Source organism: Lathamus discolor, chromosome 6 (assembly GCF_037157495.1).
Source record: "Lathamus discolor isolate bLatDis1 chromosome 6, bLatDis1.hap1, whole genome shotgun sequence".
In the NCBI taxonomy this organism is placed as follows: Eukaryota; Metazoa; Chordata; class Aves; order Psittaciformes; family Psittacidae; genus Lathamus; species Lathamus discolor.
In genome coordinates this window covers 80,111,060-80,129,213 of record NC_088889.1, presented here as the reverse complement: position 1 = coordinate 80,129,213, position 18,154 = coordinate 80,111,060, and the positions used below count along the sequence as shown (strand labels likewise).

The following is an 18,154-nucleotide window of genomic DNA, read 5'->3' as shown; positions in this document are numbered from 1 at the left end:
GCCCCAAGGTCATGTTTGTGTGTGTAAGATTTAACTCAGAGCCCATTAGTGGCAGTAATCCCAGGATTGTTCTTCCCTTATGTGCATAATTTATTTAAGTTTACTTACAATGAATTTCACAGAGACTGTCTCTGTTACTATTTCTTGCACTGAAATACCCTATTGCTTTATTAATGGTAATTGCCCTTCTCTTTCAATTTGTCCAGCAGATCGTCAATTCAAATGAAGTACAATTGTTGCTTACACCACTTTCTGCCTCTCTGTCAGACCTGATGAAGGTACCGTATGCCCAAAAGGTTTTGTGGTTTTCTCAAATGATTTAACAAAATACATCACTTTTTTGTACAAACATGAATTTCCATCTGTCCTCTGGATTCCCCATTGTTAGTGTGAAGGACACTGAGAGGCTTGTGCACCTCTCCAGCTGTGGGCAGAGTGCTCTGCCTTGGGCAGGAACAGGATGGGCTCAGCTGCCTGGTTCATTAATTGAATTCTATCAATTTTTTTCCTGATAAATACTTATTTGAAATAAGGGTCAAACTGCAATGGCGAATTTACAACTCCAATACCAGGGTAAAGATGATATTCGCAGCTGTCTCTGTGCTCTTGTATATATATATATATTTAAGGGTAAATCAAACAAACAAGCACCTAAGTGATTCCTTCTCACAAAAAGACATTCGGTACTGTGACTGCAGTTTTCTGACCATAAATGTCTTGATGGTCTGGGGAAACCATGTAGCATGTCCTTCCTCGCTAGACGAAGAAGGGAAATGTCTGTATTACAATATAGATCTTTATTTTCTTGAAAAATAACAGCTGAATGAAAATACATCAGAGAAATGACAGATCTGCATAAACTGAGTAAACAGCAGGGTTAAACCCTCAGCATTTGTTTCACCTGGCTGTATGTAATCTGGATGACAGGTATGTCCTTGTGTGCTTAGGAAGTAATGATGTTTTCCCTGGCACTCAAGCAAAAGTAACAATATTGATACAATTTGTGAAATGGGAAGAAGTCTTGACTGTTTTGTCTTACCTTTTTCAGAAGCCGGGGCAAGGTCGATAAAACTTCGACATTTTTCACCTTCAAAAGAAAAGGATTATTTTAGGACATAGAAATGGATTGGTTTTGCTCTGCCTCCTCTTTCTGACTGGTGTTTCTGCCACCTGAGTCTTTATAGCACCACACAGAGAGCAGACATCTACCTGTGCCTCCATCCTGGACCAAAACCACAATGCTCGCAAGGCTGGACTCTCCCTAAGGATTAGAGTTACTTCATCGGGAGTGTGAAATACAGTTAGTGAAGAAAAAAGTGCTCTCTGATAGTTGAACCCTGCTGGGTCAGCAATGCTCCTTCCCAAGGCTGGGAGCAGTGTTCACTCCAAATGGAGTAACACAATGCAAAGCACTGCAGGGGTTTGCACTGGGAGGGCACTGGCCTCTTTCATGAACACTTTGCCCTCCTCATTGTCAGGACCATGCCTGTGCCCCACCAGGGTGTGACCCAACCTCCCAGTGCCAGGAAGCATTGCCATGGGCACAGATAGATATGACACATGTGACTAGGACAGACAAACCTGGAGCACAAAGCACAAAACAAGCTAAGCAATTGCATGGCATTAAAAAAAACTGTTAAAAAGGCAAGAAGATGCCTTGCTATGACCATCACAGCCCTGAGCCACTCCCTCTGGTTTGTGGCTGCTGCATCCATTTATCACTGTAAATTAACTTCTCACTGTTTAGGTCTCCACCTCCACTTTTGCAGGCATTCTTGAAAAGCCTATTGCTTCTGAGCAGGAAATGTGTCTTAAGGGTGGATGTTTTGACCTTTCTTTTTTATTTCTTCAGGCAATCAGAGATTATAAAATAAGTCCTCTGCTTTAGGTGCATCTGTTCACCAAGTGTATGTATTTTCTTCAACATGATATGTTCCAAAGTGACCAATATCCTGCCTGCCCTGAGGAATCAGAGCCCAGCATGCCTGACAGAGGTAATGGAGAAGAATCCATTTTGCCCTTCAAGACTTTAATTGATGCAAAGATATAGCAGTAGGATTTTTTAGTATTTTTGCTCAATTTTAATTGCACAGTCAAAAGGCTGATTTAGGAAATGTGAGCCATTAAAAAAGAATAAACAGTGAAATGATGTAGTGATATTGAAATCAGTGTGTAATTTCTTCTTGGTTGTAATTAATTATATGTACAAACCTATATAAAATGTTAATCTTTCTGGTGTCTTTGTTGCCAGGATTGAGATAAACATAACCATTCAAATGATAGCTGTGCTGAAATAACAATCTATTATTTTAATGCTATTACTACCACTTTTTATTTACTTTTTGCAGTTTTAAACCTATGCTAAATATGCTGAAAAGTGTGGAGTACATAGTCTGTAGTCTGTGTATGTATGAGTTCCTATAAAAGAAAAGGTTCACTTGACATTGAAACGAATATTTTAATATCTTCATGGCAGGAAGTAGGATTTCTACTCTGCATCCAGGCAGTGCCAAGAGGACAGTCAAGAAAAGGAAGCGACACTTGACTTCTCAAAGCACCATCTCTGTTTCCAAAACAGTAGGTAGGGCAGTCTATAACTGAGCAGAAGGAATGTCAGATGAGTAAGTTATAAAGTTTTGGGGTAAACAGACTGAAAGATATCTGACAGATGACAGAAATCACAGCATCACAGCAGCATTGTGTTGACAGGACCCTGCAGGTCTCCTGTTCAGCCTCCTGTTCAAAGCAGGACTATTGCTAATGCCTGATCAGGTCAGCTGTGACTTTTCCCAGCTAAACCTTGAAATACGTCAATGATGGTGATACCCATTATTTGGTGACTCCAAGGATGGCGTTTCTCTCCTGCTCTGGTCCCAGGGCTTCACCACCCTTCCGAAGAAGTGTTTCCTTATACCCAGCTTCTCTAGCTGTTCTGTTGTCTATGTAGTCATCCTTTCTTTATTTGTAGGGACAAGAACAGGCCCAGCTCCCTAATTGTCTTTGCACATGTGGTGTACTTTAGGTTCCTGACCAAGAAATAAAGAGAAATAGGTGGACTATAAAAGATTCTGTGCTGTAAGCATGAATCATTCTCATCCAGAGACTCCATGTTTTAGGACATGAGGTATGTCAGGAATGCATTGACTTAAAATCAAGGGAATACAGGGAGAGTAACCGTTAAATTTGGACTTGATATAAGCAGATTAAGCACAATTTTTCATTCTAGCCATATGGATCTGTGTTTTGGGTTTGGTTTTATGGTTTGATTTGGGTTATTTTTTCAGATGGAAGTTACTACTTTTATCACAGTTTTATTTTAACCTGACTTTAAACTAACTGGGTAGCATTGAGTCATCTCTCACCTGTGGTTCCAGTGAATCTGAAGCCATATTATTCAAAACCTGTAACAAATATCGTGTTTTCCCAAGACAGCCAAAGGGGAATGGCATTTGCTACTACAGAAACTGCACAGCTGTTCCAAGAGCTGGAGATAAATGGTACCTTTCAGATACATGGAAAGGTACAAAACCTCTCGAACACACGTGGGTACTGAGGAAACTGATGGTACCACAGTGTTTGGCTGCAGGTGCCTTGTCTGCAGGACAGATGTAGAGAGTGTAATCATGTGCTATTTGGAGGAATGTGCATCCTCATCCTCCATTAAATCACCTTGCCCAGAACAACATCTCTCCCAGGAGAGCTGGCTGTGGCTGAGGCCTCCAATTTAGATAATATGGCCAGAAAATTCTAGAGTGTCCAGAAAAAGTCCTTTTGGTACCATAGCACAAAGAATGACTGTAGATGGGAGACACAAAAGTGTGGAAGGAGGTCACATCATTTTCAGCAGCTGATGTCTGGATTGTGCCTGGGTTACTGCTAAAGTTTGTGGTATGAACTGCACAAGCAGCTCCTGATGAAGAACACTTGCCATCATTATTCCTGTTGCTGGAGCACTGGAAACCTCTCCTCATTTCAGTGGTAACCACTGGTGGTATTTATAGACCACATTCATACTTCAACATGCAGACATGCATCTCACTGAGAACTGAAGATGTCAGCAGTGCTTTCACTGTTCCTCTTAGGATTTATTCTAAGTTATTTTTGGGTATCTTGTATAACTGATCTCTTAAGCCCTCTTAAGTTTAATTTTAGACTTGGCAAGAGTTTATCCTGCTGTGCTGCCCTTTTCCAGATGCATCTTCTCCTCATAACCATGCTCCTGGAGAGTCTTTAGAGAATACAGAAAAGGCTGTTTAGAGATGCAACAAGAACAGTGTTTAGGTTTCATCCACCTGATAGTCCTGCCACCCTTTTGTGGCAGCAATTCTGACAGAGAAGGACCTCACGTGGAGTACTGTGTGCAGTTCTGGTGTCCTCAACATAAAAAGGACATGGAACTGCTGGAACAAGTCCAGAGGAGGGCCACGAGGATGATCAGGGGACTGGAGCACCTCCCGTATGAAGATAGGCTGAGAAAGTTGGGGCTGTTCAGCCTGGAGAAGAGAAGGCTGCGTGGAGACCTCATAGCAGCCTTCCAGTATCTGAAGGGGGCCTATAGGGATGCTGGGGAGGGACTCTTCATCAGGGACTGTAGTGACAGGACAAGGGGTAATGGGTTCAAACTTAAACAGGGGAAGTTTAGATTGGATATAAGGAGGAAATTCTTTCCTGTTAGGGTGGTGAGGCACTGAAATAGGCTGCCCAGGGAGGCTGTGAATTCTCCATCCCTGGCAGCGTTCAAGGCCAGGCTGGATGAAGCCTTGGGTGAGATGGTTTATTGTGAGGTGTCCCTGCCCATGGCAGTGGGGTTGGAACTAGATGATCTTAAGGTCCTTTCCAACCCTAACTATTCTATGATTCTATGATCTCTCTTGCAAATAACTGAGTTAGAAAGGACTGACCTGGCTTGAACGCTCTCCACTTCCATGAAGGAACAATGGCCATGTACATTGCATATGAAGCATTCTGGAGCTCAGCAGTGTCAGAGAGCTGCTGGAGGATGTGTAGAAAGGACTGACCAACCACCTAAACACCAATAAGAGCTTCTTCTATGGCTTCCCAGGGGTGAGGTAGAAACATCGTCTATGCAAGCCCTTGCAAATGCATTCCTTTATAACCAGGATGGCTCTACATGGGTTCCGTTGAGTCTTCTGGGCTACCAGAGAAGGGGGCATGGGTCATAGGGACTTCTAGGACTGGGTACCAGCAACAGCCCAACATCTGTGTTTTTCTCTACTCTGAATCGATTAATCTAATCCTGGATATGTGTATGGGTAAGTTTATTTGTAACTTGCTAGGGAACTTCAAACTGAACCAGCCAGAGAGTGGGAGGAGAGATCTGAAAAGCCCGGAGGTCTGAGCTGGGTAAGAGTCTTGAGGTCTTGGTAGGGATGATAGATTTAGAGCCCATGGTAACATCTGAGGGATCATTAGCATGATATGCTTGTGCACATCAGAGAGAAGGGGTGTGCACATATCAGTAGTGATTTGCAAATCTGCTCAGCCAGAAAGGAGGAAAAGGAATGAGCTTGCTGAAAGTGATGTGTTTCTGTGGGTGCTGTTTGGCACAGCTCTCTCTAGGTTGGTCTGTGTGGTCACATTAGTGTCGTGCATGTGTATGCATGCGCTAGTGCACGTGCTCGTGCACGTGCGTGCATCTGCATCTTGAATATGTGCCTAGCCTGAACTGGGAAGGACACCAACAGCAAACAATCAAGGGAGGAGAAATTCCTGGGTCTTAAAGTTCCCTGGGCTCAGTTTCCCAGCAGCATGCACAGCAATTCCTCAGACAGGCTCATTGAGAATTTTCTCATTTCATGGCTCTGCAGCACTGGAGGTCAAATGCTTTCAAGCTCCTTAGTAGTTTCTACTGAAGAAAGCTTGGCTTTGAGTTGTGTGTATTCTTAGGAAACAGTGAAGATGTGGATTTTATCACTGTGTCAGTGCCAGGGAAACAGAGAGAAAGTTGTGGCAGCATAATGAGATGATCTCTCTGTCTTGCTTCCAGCATGAGGCCCATACTTTTTCTTCTCTTTCTGCTGCTCACAGCATGGTGGGAAGTCCTGAGTTTCCAGCCCTTCCGAGTCTTTGGCACATACTTCTCATGGAAATTGTCTCATGTCAGCAAAATCAAATCACTTCAGGAAGAAGTAGGGTGCTGTGTGAAAAGCAGGCACTAATCTGACTGAGCTGTGTTCCGGAGAAAGTAAATGAGCTGATAAGAGTAAGACTGCTTCAGGGATGGGAAAGAGGCACTGCAGAACACTGCTAATGAGCAGTCCCACATGGTGGAGTGGTTACCCATGTGTCCTGTCACCTCAGATAGGTAGACCCAGACACCTCCCTTTCCCTAGCACGTGGAGATAGTGGGGTTGCTTTCTTACCTTCTCCACTGAAGGGTCCTACTTCTTAGTGTCAGACACACTTTGTACAGCTGGGAGCCTGTGCTGGAAGCAAATGCTTGTTCCTTTTACTTTTCTCAGGCAGAGTTCAGAGGCATCTGTACCTCCCTAGCCTGAGCAATAATCTGAAAGCAAAGGCTGAGAAAGAGAAGTGGCTTTTCCAAATCCTCCAAATTCAATCCTGCCAGAAAGTTAAGACAAATGGATTCCATGGAGCCATCAAGCCTGCATGATATACTGGCCCCAGGGCTCTGAGCCACTTTGCCCATTAAGCTCTGCACACCTTCTTGTGGGCATTGAAACTACACTGCAACAGATCAGATGTACCTAGCTGCAGCTTCCAAAGTGGATGCAGGCTGATATTCTTCTGTGGGTCTATGGAAGACACTAGGGAGTAATTACAGAGCTACATAGGGCAGCTGGAAAGGCAGGTCTAGGCGCACATAGATTAGGTCTAAACTACAGAACACAGGTATACTTCCAAGACCAGTGTGCACACTGGAATGACTCTGCCTTTGTGAGACCCACATGTATTCTACTGTTTCTTCCATCAGTTGTCTAAACTGTGTGGTTTGCTTGCTCCTGACTTCAGGGCTCCCCACTGCACAGCAGTGGCTGGACTTTTCCAGAGTATACCTCAGTAAATTGGTGGCTTAGACTGGAAAGGGGGAAAAGGGCAGAAAACACAGCAAAAAGCATAGGCTTTAAGAAAAGAATCTAAGTTTATAACATGGCTGTTGCAATAATAAGGACAGAAGTTGATGTCCTGGATTACATATATTGTGCCTTTCCTCTCTGAACCAGTGATAAATGCCTCATTAATAACCAGGGCAGCAAAATAAAAACAACTCTGAAAAATCCTAGTTTGTATGTCTTCCAACTACACTGGTTCAAAACATTCTAGTTAAATAGTTTGACTTAAAAGAATTCCGGTAGTTCTGACTGAAAGAAGGATCTCTGTTATAACTCTGCTTTTCATCTTGCAGTAAAAAGAAAAAGCTGTCTGTATACACTTACTCTGCATAATATTTTACGAGTTCAAAAGTACAGTTCTGATGAAAATTTAAATGATTACATTTTATTTAAACAGCATTCCCTTTTAGTAACACTCTGGCTCCCAGCCTACGAAAGACAAGGTCCCCTTTTTTCCCAACAGGCCCTAACAAAACTTTATCTCCCCAATTATATCTGGAGTCATGTAATTCTGATGCAATGCCACATCATTTACTGAGAGTAAAATCATTGTATTTGTCTAAAAAAAGATATAACCCCCAAAGGATCCCAGCCTAGATGAGACTGAGGACTCCAACACAACTTCAGTGAAATAAAGTACTACATCAGGGAAAATATAGGTTAATGAGGTCACTCAAACTGAGCCATATCAGGTTAATTAATGAGTGAAATATTACACTTTTGATTAAACTGATCCCAGACAGAGTATTTAATTGAATATTTTCTAATGAAAAATTGAGTATTCAACTGCAAAATCAACATTTTCCAGTTGACTGTGTTGATTTGGCTGGAGCAATATTTTCTGCTGGAAAGTAAAGTTCATACAGAATTACACTAAAATATGTCTTGAACTATGAAAACAATTATATTTTTCTCATTCTGATAGCTCTCATTCCTAGCTGCTGCCCATCAACATTTCTCTTACTTTCAAATAACCTGAGAATTTGTTCAATTTCTCAGCCTCTGCTGAGACAATTCACAATCTTCTTCCCTTTTGGGGTTGTTTTTAAACCTGACTGCTGCACTACTGTTCTCTTTCAGCAAACTTCAGTCTTAAAACTTTCTACCCTTTAAAGGGGAAAAACTTAAAGATTTCCACTTTTTCAATTCAGGCATGAAATGAAAATTTCCTCAATTCACATATTCACAAAGAAATGGTAATAATTCTGTTGGGAGGTGCAATCCACTGTGGAGTTTCTTCTTTGGTTCATTGGAGCAGTAGAGAGCTGTGTAGAGGGCAGAAGGTGTGGGAAGAGCAGGCAATGCCTAGCACGCTTGTGCTAACTGGGACTAAGTGCCATGGAAACTGCATTTTCTGTGCTAAATTCTTCCTGATGTGAAAAATCTTACACAGTATCTGAAAGCAAACATCTCCACAGGCTGCTCTTAAATCATGTCTGATTGAAACACATCCAAGTCATAAGACTCATCTGATTATCTTGGTAAGACCTGGTGGAGATGTACACACATCTACCATTTGGAGAGGTGGAAAGTAGTTCAGATTTCTAAATGATTGGAAGAATCAAGGAAATAGTGGTTCTGAGGGTGGCTTTCGATTAGTCTGGTGTCAAATTCGACCTGACTTTATAATCTACAAAACATGAAATCAACAGAGTTCTGAGGTGTTCTTAGCATTTCAAGTCACAGAATGGGAAGACGAGAGTTTTCATGTCTTCATCCCACAGGTGACTATCTGCCACACTGTGCTTACTCTGCTAACGTAAACGTGCCAAAATAAACTAGTTATCAGCAGTCCAGTATCTGCAGGACTATAAGGTCTCCCAAGAAAACTGAGAAAAATTAGAAAGGATGTTCTTAACAGAAGGTGTAGCTGATAATGTATTTGTATGAAGTACTTATTGTATGTACATTGTTGTACCAACTACATCATTTTATGATGTATATCATGCTTTCTACATTTTCCAAGGTGACTGCATTAGCAGGTGCATTTAGGCTGCTGATCAGCAAAGATCAAAGGATTAAATAGCCAATAAGACCCTAAAGTCCTGGTTGTAGAAGAAATGTGGTTCAACAGCTCCCACTCCTTCCACTTACTAGCTGTGGATCAATGTGGGTTCTCTTTTAACCATGCCAAGTGCTTCTCTCCAGATAATGCTCAAGCAGAGTATTTGCATTGGATCTGTTCCCTAGCTCCAGAGATACATGAGCTGGGCAGGCAGAGATGAAAGTCACTGACAGCAAAGAAGAAAACTCTTTTTCACTGGGATTACTGCAGACAATGGAAACATCAAAAGCTGATGTGTGCCAAAATGGAGGAAAAGACAGATTCAGGACAGAGCATTCCTCTGATGGCATGGCACATTGCTGTTAACACAGGTCCGCAGTTTGCGGCTTGAAACATGCACAAGTGACTGTAGGTAAGAGGAAAAGGGATTGCTGGAGGGGAGGCAACCTTGAATGTCAGAGCCTGTACTACATCAACCTGTATTTCTTCTCCACAGTTAACACCATAACAGTATTTCTTCCCTGGTTTGCTCATCTATCTGCAGCCTGTTCCTTTCAGCCATGGTAATGTACGTTGCCTGTTACAAAGTGAAGTCCAGAAACTTCTCCAGCCTTCCCTACCCAAAGATGCTTTTTGGGTTGAGGGGTCCTGTTTTTCCAGGCAGGCACACCTTACTTGGAGTACAGAAACTGAGATAACTTTAACCTTTCAGCCACAGACTAAGAGGTTAAATATAATATCCAGTTTTTAAAATCAAGTGAAGAAAGTTGTGCTTGCATTTATTCTCATAAACCTTAATTTCAACCTTCTACCTAATAACTTCGCAATAAATTCTCATTTAGTGTTTTTTTTTTTCTGGCCAGATGATGCACTGTGAAATCAGTCTGAATGATATTATGATGTGGTTTTTGGTTTCTCTGGATCTAGTGACTCTACAAATGGTGGAATGGCTCTTTTTCTCAGTTAATTTCCCTCACTGTAAGCATGGTTTGTTTCCTTTTCCTCACCAAATGCAGCCAAATTCAAGGTGGAACACCTTACACGGAATTTTGTTTGCCTGTGACTATTCTAAAACCATGTCATTCCATAATAACAGCATCTGCTTCTTGTATTTACTGTCTTCTGTAGTCATTTGTAAGCTAGATCAGCAAAGATTTATATTGCCATTTTGTTTACCAACAAGAATACTGAGTAACATTACACCAATTGAGGATTAACAGAGGATCCTGCTATCAGCACCCGTATTCCCTGGTAAGTCCTCATTTTGAGATCTGTCATTAAGCAGGTTCTGTTAATACATATAAAGAAAGTTTTAAAATCAAGATTGTGTCTGGTGTAATTAAAAAACCATAGTGATACCAATACCATGATGCTTGATACTCCGTCCTGCATCTATTTCTGTAGCCCTAAATGCATCTATTAATATTTTTCACTAATCGACTTCGGGGTAAACATCCTTATTCTCTTTGAAATATGGGGCCTTAGTCTTGGGTGTTAATCTTCTTGCACTTTGAAGTTCATTCAATTTACAAAGAACTACTAGAACCTCTCGGATGGCTCCTTTAAGGCTACTGGATTAAATGGTTGAGGACAGACACTTCCAAAGAGAAATGAACAGTTTTTGCTCATGAGATAGTGTGTAAATTCTCATATAAGGGGTCATTCATCGCCTACTCCCTTACTTTCCTCTTATGGGTCTCAGCCTGCAGGGACTTTATGTCCACATTTTATGTATGATAGATGTTCACAGAGCTACCAGAATAGCATAGTCTGTCTAGCAGAATCAGGAGGACCTAAAATCCAAAATTCTCAGAGCACTGCAGGCACAAAATATCCCCAACATCCTATAAAAAAATGAATGTGTATAATAAAGCAACCACCGCCACAGTAACCACAGCTATCATGTACCAACAGCAAGAGAGCAGGAATATTGTGAGGAACATGAACAGATCTGAAGACTCCTACAGCTTAAATTCCTATGGCCAGGCCAATTTTTTCCTGTTGCAAAAATAAAGGGGGATTTGTTAGGAGGAGTTCGTAAGTGCTTTTCTGAAATGGACCTTTCCACATGTTGTAAACGAAGGGAAAAACTTGTTACTATCACTGTTATATAGCCTGACGGAGATTTCTTTTCTGATCCCAAATTAGATCCTCAGTTTAATGTTCAGTGCATGAGGAGACATATCAATTAGATACTGAGAAGCTGTAATAATGTCAACAGCAGCAAAGCAACCTCCTCATAAACTGTCTCCACCTGTAGCCAATTTCTGATGCTTTGGAGAAGACATAAAACCCTTCAGAAAACGTGATATGCATTAAGTCAGCAACTATTTTTTTCTTGGCTCTCACTGGTGACCAGCAGCAACCCCAAAGCATGGATGTCACGTAACAGAATAGAAACATGGTATGAGCAAGGCAGTCAAACCAAGATGGCTCCTTTCAGACCTCCTTAAGATACCAACAAATCATCTATGCAGGACTCACTCCAAGCTTCCTCATGCCAGAAACATTCTTTTTCCCTCCTACACTTCTTTCTGTGACTTTAAGAAGTACCCACTTCAGCCCATGGATTTCCTTGGTGATGCAGTGAAGTCCAGATGATGCAGATGGTGATGCAGATGAGGTGAAGTCCAGAGATGCACTTTCTGGGAACCTCTCCTTGGATTTTCACTTATTTTTCTCAATGATAATTTACTTAAGTCATATTATTTTCTTAATATTTACCCATATATATATTTATATATTTTATATATAAAATATAAAAATATGAATAAAGAAATATATAAATAAATATTTTATCTATATTTATATATTTTATATATATTACATATATATAAGGTACCATCACATCTAGATCTTTGATAGATTATACTAAAGAGGACTAGTTTTTCTTTTCTCAAAAGAGATTCTCTTCTCCTTAACAACCTTGGAAATTCCACTCTGCATCTATTTCACCTCCCTCTTTTTCTTACCGTAACTCTGCATGATGGCTTTAACAAAACACACAGGTGTTACCTGTGCCTTCCAAAGTGGTGCTGACTCTTCCCTAGAATAATACCTTTCCTTTGTATCGCAGCACTTAGCAGTTCACAATCACCCCAGAGACAAATATTGCCCCACAACTTATTTCTTACCTTTTGCCTGCAATTGATAACTGCCTGTGACCTCACAGAATTTTATGCCTTAGTGATTGGTGCTGTTAACCTTTTTTAAAATTTAAAACTATTCTTACAACTCTATCAGACCGATTCACATTTTGAATTATGCAGAAAAAAGTCTCCTCTGTAACGCCAGTATTCCCAGACTTTGTGCCATAGCATATGTGAGGAGTGTATTTAAAGTAGGCTTATTCTCTTCAAATTAAGGCTTCTCTGTTAGAGATGGCAACTTCTTAGATTCCTTTTTGGCCAATGAGGAAAATACATAATCCCAGGGCTCAGTTCATCCTGCTTGAGGAGGAATTTCATCTCCCCAGGAAGTACTCACTACTCTCTACTGACTGAGATGATCAATTTAGGCAATTTAGGCACAGACATCTGCATTTGATAATGTCCACAGGTTTGCTGTAGGATTCATTTTGCCTTTTTAGGCTACATGAATTCTATCCCTAGTTCTTTTTCCTAGATTGCTAATCTCAGCAATAACAGAACCAGTCCCAAACCCAAAATAGAGGATAACTAGAAATATCTGATCTCCAGTGTGACTGTTCTGTTTTTATATTACTTGCCACAGCCTCCTTCTAATATTATTTTTAAGTCAATTGACAGCCTTTCTATTTATCCCCATGTAATAAACAAAACAAAGTAAAATCTGCACCACAGATTCAAGCAAAAGGTCTACCTACTTCACCATCTTTGTATCATCATCCAATGATAGATATTTAGGGAAGAACAAAGGGATGCATATAGGGTGATTCTGTTCATGTACTCCCTTTGTAATTATCAGTACTGCATCAGTAGTCTGGGGACTTCCTGGCTAGAGGTTACTCTTAAATCATCATATCAGTAACACAAATGGATGTTTGCTTCCTGGATCCATGCAATCCCCAGTTTTGGCCTTCACAACATTCTCTCGCAGGGAGCTCTGTAGGAAGGAGTATTTCTTTTTGTGTGTTATGCCTTACTGTTCTTAAGTCACACAAGCAATCAGTGATATTTTTTGTCTGATCTCTGTCATTCACAGTTGATCCCCACCAATATCATAGTTCTCTGTACCTTGTGCATTCCTTCCAGCCTGAAGAGGCTCAGGCTCTTCAGCATTCTCTGGTGTGAAGCATACCTATATCTATCACCACATTGTTACCATTCCCTCCACCCTCTGTAGTTCTTCTGTAAAAAAAATCTTCAGTGGGACATTCCATCAAATGCTTTTCTGTAAATCCATACAGACTGGGTCTAGTTTATTACCCTTGTCTAAGAAGTGATTCATCTTGTTAAAAGATTTACCTTTAATAAAACTCTGCCTTTGATAAAACCCATTTGTTGTGCTGTCCCTGAAAACTGTCCTAAGGTTGCAGCTTCAAGTCACCTGTATAATTTTTTTCCAGTCTTCTTTCAATACAGTAGTGTGCAGATTCTTGCTACTAGCCCTGTATTTTCATGTGCCAATTATTTCAACATCCTCAGATGGAGATTATCCAGGCCCCCTGGGTTCAGTTCCTCTATTGCTGGAAATTTTATCTTTAATACAGAGCTCTACCTACTCAATTCCTTTTACCACTTTTTCCTTCTTACACAATTTATAAGTGGCAATTTTTGCATTCCAGTCATGCAAATAAACCCGCCAGGTTTCAGTCATGCCAATTATATTGTATTTCTCATAATCTAGCAAGAATTCCCAATTCCTCTTGCTTTTAATTATATACTCACAAGGTGCTTCTCCCTGGTCTCTCTCTCTGGACAGAAGCCTATGGTGAATCACATATGCTTATTATCCCATGGTGGCAGGGAAGAAGGGTTATGCAGTATCGCTCTGCGTCTGTGACAATGTATGGCTAGTTCTTGTCTTTCTATGTCACAGATTTATTTATTCCTGCAAGATATACCTCTCTTGTTCTCTGGCTCCTTCTCAAATGTGCATTTAATGTCCGTATTTATGGCACATTTTGATGCATCCTTACATACCATCTAAATTCTACTCTACCATTTACTTCTTGAAGAGTGCTAAGGAATCTGTGATACAGAGCATACAAACAGACCCCTTAGCCTCAAAACATTATTTCAAGAATACAAAACAAGCCTATGCATATCCATTTCTGATCTCCCTGGCTTCTATGGAGCATGGTTAGCAATGGGGTAAGGCTTGTTTTTTATTCAACTGGATAGTGCTCTTAAAAGGCACCTAGGCAGCTGCTTTTCCCTCTGAATGTGGATGTTATTGCTGAGACTGTTCATTAGTAACTTAAACAAGATCTGAGTTCATCGTTTTTTTCTATTAAAATCAAAGCAAACACACTATTGAGAAAACTCAGCTAACTTGTTACTGTTTCCCAGCTCTGAAACTCCTCTACCTGTTAGGAGAAGATATGCCACATTACCTACTTCATGTGTTTATTTTTTCATCGCATATATGTTCTTGAGTCACAGAAACTACAGTTTACCACTGCCACTCTTGTGGCGCATCACCTATCTGGTATCTTGTGGGGTGTCCAGGACTGACACAAGCACAGACCTAGGCTGCAGGTGTGAAACAAGATTTGCACTGAAAGTCATACTCAAAAATAAATTAAATTATAGAGAACTTGGCTGGGAGATGCTGGCCATAGCCAAGGAATTCATGAGGCAGGAGGAAGCATCAAGTGCCCTGTGCAGCGTGTGACTGTAGAACAGGACTCATAACCAGCACACTCCACAAAGCTCATAGCACATGCTCTAGCTTAATTCCCCTTCAGAGTTCAGGTGCATTGATCATACCGAAGGTGCCTCCACCTCTGTTGGATCCAAAGCATGAACCCACTCTGAAAAGGAGAGCCTTCATCCTCTGTTTGATAGACTGGGATTCAGCATACTTTTGAGTCAGAAATTGTGCTAAATAATTACAGGACATACCCACTAATTAAATGTATATGCTCCAGTCCCTCTATTCCCAGAGGGGATTCACAATTCTATTTCTTGGGTACTAAATGCTTTTTGGATTCTTTATCTTCCTAGACATGCTGAATAAAAATAAACTTTAGATTTGCAAAGTATTTTAGAACTAATCACAGCATTCAATCCCTTTTAGAGATGTCAGTGAAAACTAGAAACCTGCCTCAAGGTGAAGTCCCACTTTGCTAGTCTCCACACAGAGTGGATGGCATGCTTTTTGCACCTCAACATCTGGAATCTAAATGGACATTTCAGATAAAGAGCAGGAGGAGAGGACACGCAAAATTCATTTGATTGCAGCCTAAATGTCGCTTTAAAGTGTGACTGAGTCCCAGCCACTCCAACCAACTGGAAGCCCTGCAGTGCTGGCTCTTACAGTATCAGCCCTCTGGGAACTGGTCCTGTTGTGTCTGCACTACAAGATCAGCTGTGTTGCAGCTGCACCAGTGCAGGGAGCAGAAAGTTTTGACAGCACTGGTGACTATAGGGAGAGAGAAGTCAAAAGCTTGATGGGTAGATGAAGAATGTGGCTTACAGCTGGGAAAGTTAGGAATCTCTGGAAGGTTTTGACAGCACTGCAATCACAGAGAGTGTTACTGGCATTCATGTGTTCCTGGTGGGATTCATGTTGCTTAGCTTCAGACATTAGCAGTGAGGAATCACGGATAGGTCAGGAACTGTAGGAATGCTGCTGACCATCAGCTGCGGCCACAGGTTCTGCTGAAACAAGTGTGAGTCTATGGAGTGGCTTTCGGAAGGACTTTGCCTGGAAGAAGGCTGTTGTTGCCATCACTTTCAGTATGCTATTGGTAAAGCTTTGAGAAAGATGACATTGAAAGTATAGAGTGCATTCAAGCTAGGGATTTTGATTAATTTAACACATGAGTATTTGTGTGCTTCGTGGTGTTTCCTGGATGTTCTCCTGGCATTCTAGGGTGTTAATTACCAACACTGTGACTGTATGACTTGTGATACCTACAGGACTGTGATCAGTAAGTGTGCTGTGGACAATGTGATGAGCCCATGGGAAGGATTACAAACAGATATATTGAGCATCAGAGTGTATGTATAAGCATGATCTCAGCGCTGCTGGTTGAGGCTGCCTGGTGCCTCCTTACCCTGGAAGTCAGGTAAAATGATCACCAGTCAGGTTGCAAAAGGCCATGATAATGAACTGACAGTCTGGTATTACAAACCCATAAGTCTGAGTTAAGACCTTTCATGGTTATTTTATGCTGACAGTCTCAGGGACAAATTTACATCTGTGCCCGTTACATTGTTCGCTACCAGAAAATAACTGTGGTAAATCCTGAATGAGGCAGCTGTCTGTTTAAGCCGATACATCCCTGTAGCTGGCTGGATTCTTTCCAAAGGCTGGTCACTTCTGGTCTGCTAACTGAAGAGTACTTTTCACGAACTTAGTGTTTCAAATAAGAGGAAACACACATGTGCCTGCTGTGGCGGAGTGAGGAGGGAGAAACAACGCCTTCGCTCATGCTTTCACCATAACTTTCTAAGGCTGGCTTCCAGCTATCTCCTGAAATCACCCACTACAGCACAGCTTTGTTTACCTAGTACAGAATAGATGACTGTTTTTCTCCCACATATAACTCAGTTTTCTGAGTGGGCTAGAGTCACACAGTTACAACTTATCTCACACATACTTCTTGGCTTGGAAAGCTTTCAATATCTGCCAGAAATTTGGGCATACTTGATTGTCCCAATACCAGCTAAGATGCTCAAGAAGTCAGTGTTAAGCTGCTCACTCAGGCTGCTGTGGCCTATGCTTATTTCTGAAGCAGTGAGACAAATCATCTTTGTTTTCTGTAGTTTTTTTCTAACATCAAGAGGGTTACTTTGGTGTCCTCATTTCAGCATGGAACTGTTTATTGACAGTCCCAAGGCTGAAGTTCATCAACTTGTGTTTCCATACATTAAAATGTGTTTTAATGACCAACTAATTCATGAAGCATTATCCACAAAAATAACAGTGAACATACACAGCACCTTGGGATGAAATGGAACTGTGAGCTTCTCCCCAAGTTTGCCTCGCTTTATAGTACATTCTCACAGAGAAGTTTTACCACAATCTCATAAACTCCTCATTATCAGGGAGGTTGTGTCTCAGAGACACAACATGTAGGATGATTAACTGTTTCTCTCTTCCAACAGTGGTAAAGGATCAACTCCCCAGTCTGCTCTTTGGGCAATGCCACAAGCCATCACCATCTTACACTGTGTCACATTTGTAAACTTTATTTTCCAATCACATAATCTAGTAAAAAAGCACTTTCAAAAGCAGAATTTGGATGCTAGCTCTACCAGACAGCTCTGGGAGTAGGGATTGTCAGTTTGCATCTGTTGAGACTTAAATCAGTCCCATGGCTGCTAGCTCCCATCCACCCTCCAGTGTTTTACTCCTGGTAAAAGTGCCAGGATACAGAAGAGGAAATGAATGCTCTGAACAGCTGAAGAGACATCTTCTTGAGCAGTTCTCAGCAAGTAAATGGCTGAGTGGGGAACAGGAATGAGCCTTCTTGTGCCCGGTTGTGCCCTTTAACTGCCATTTCACTACTCTCCTTCAATAAACATGCAATCCAGCCACCAGGAAGGGATTATGGGTGGTCATTTGCTTACGAGATACCAGAAAAGAGGCAGTCCAGGCTATGGCATGATAAAATCTGTGACTTTTGTGCTTTCCCTGTCATTCAGACACTGTCCTAGGTTATTTCAGGGGCAATTACAATTAGATGTCAGAACCTCCTTAATAACTACCATCCACTGTTCTTTGTGCGCTCCATGGAGCAGCTCCCAGAAGGGAAGCACTGACCAGTCTGCCTGCAGTGTCCATGGGGGTAGCACATACTGCTTATCAGAGGCTCAGCTGGCTTCAGAGCACAGACCCTGCATCAGCCAGCAGGTAAACAAGCAAATCTTTGCTCTGGCTGGAAACAGGTTGCTTTTCAACA

At 41.4% G+C, this 18,154-nt stretch overlaps 1 protein-coding gene across 2 annotated transcripts in view; it reads right to left on the bottom strand.

The window, feature by feature from the left end:
* The window catches only part of LOC136016574 (uncharacterized), a 56,895-nt gene that overhangs the window by 37,884 nt on the left and 857 nt on the right, over nt 1-18,154 (bottom strand). For both annotated transcript variants that reach the window (XM_065684002.1, XM_065684004.1), the window contains exon 2: nt 1,040-1,087. In XM_065684002.1, the coding sequence (XP_065540074.1) occupies nt 1,040-1,087 (48 nt within the window). The remainder of the gene's footprint in view (nt 1-1,039; nt 1,088-18,154) is intronic.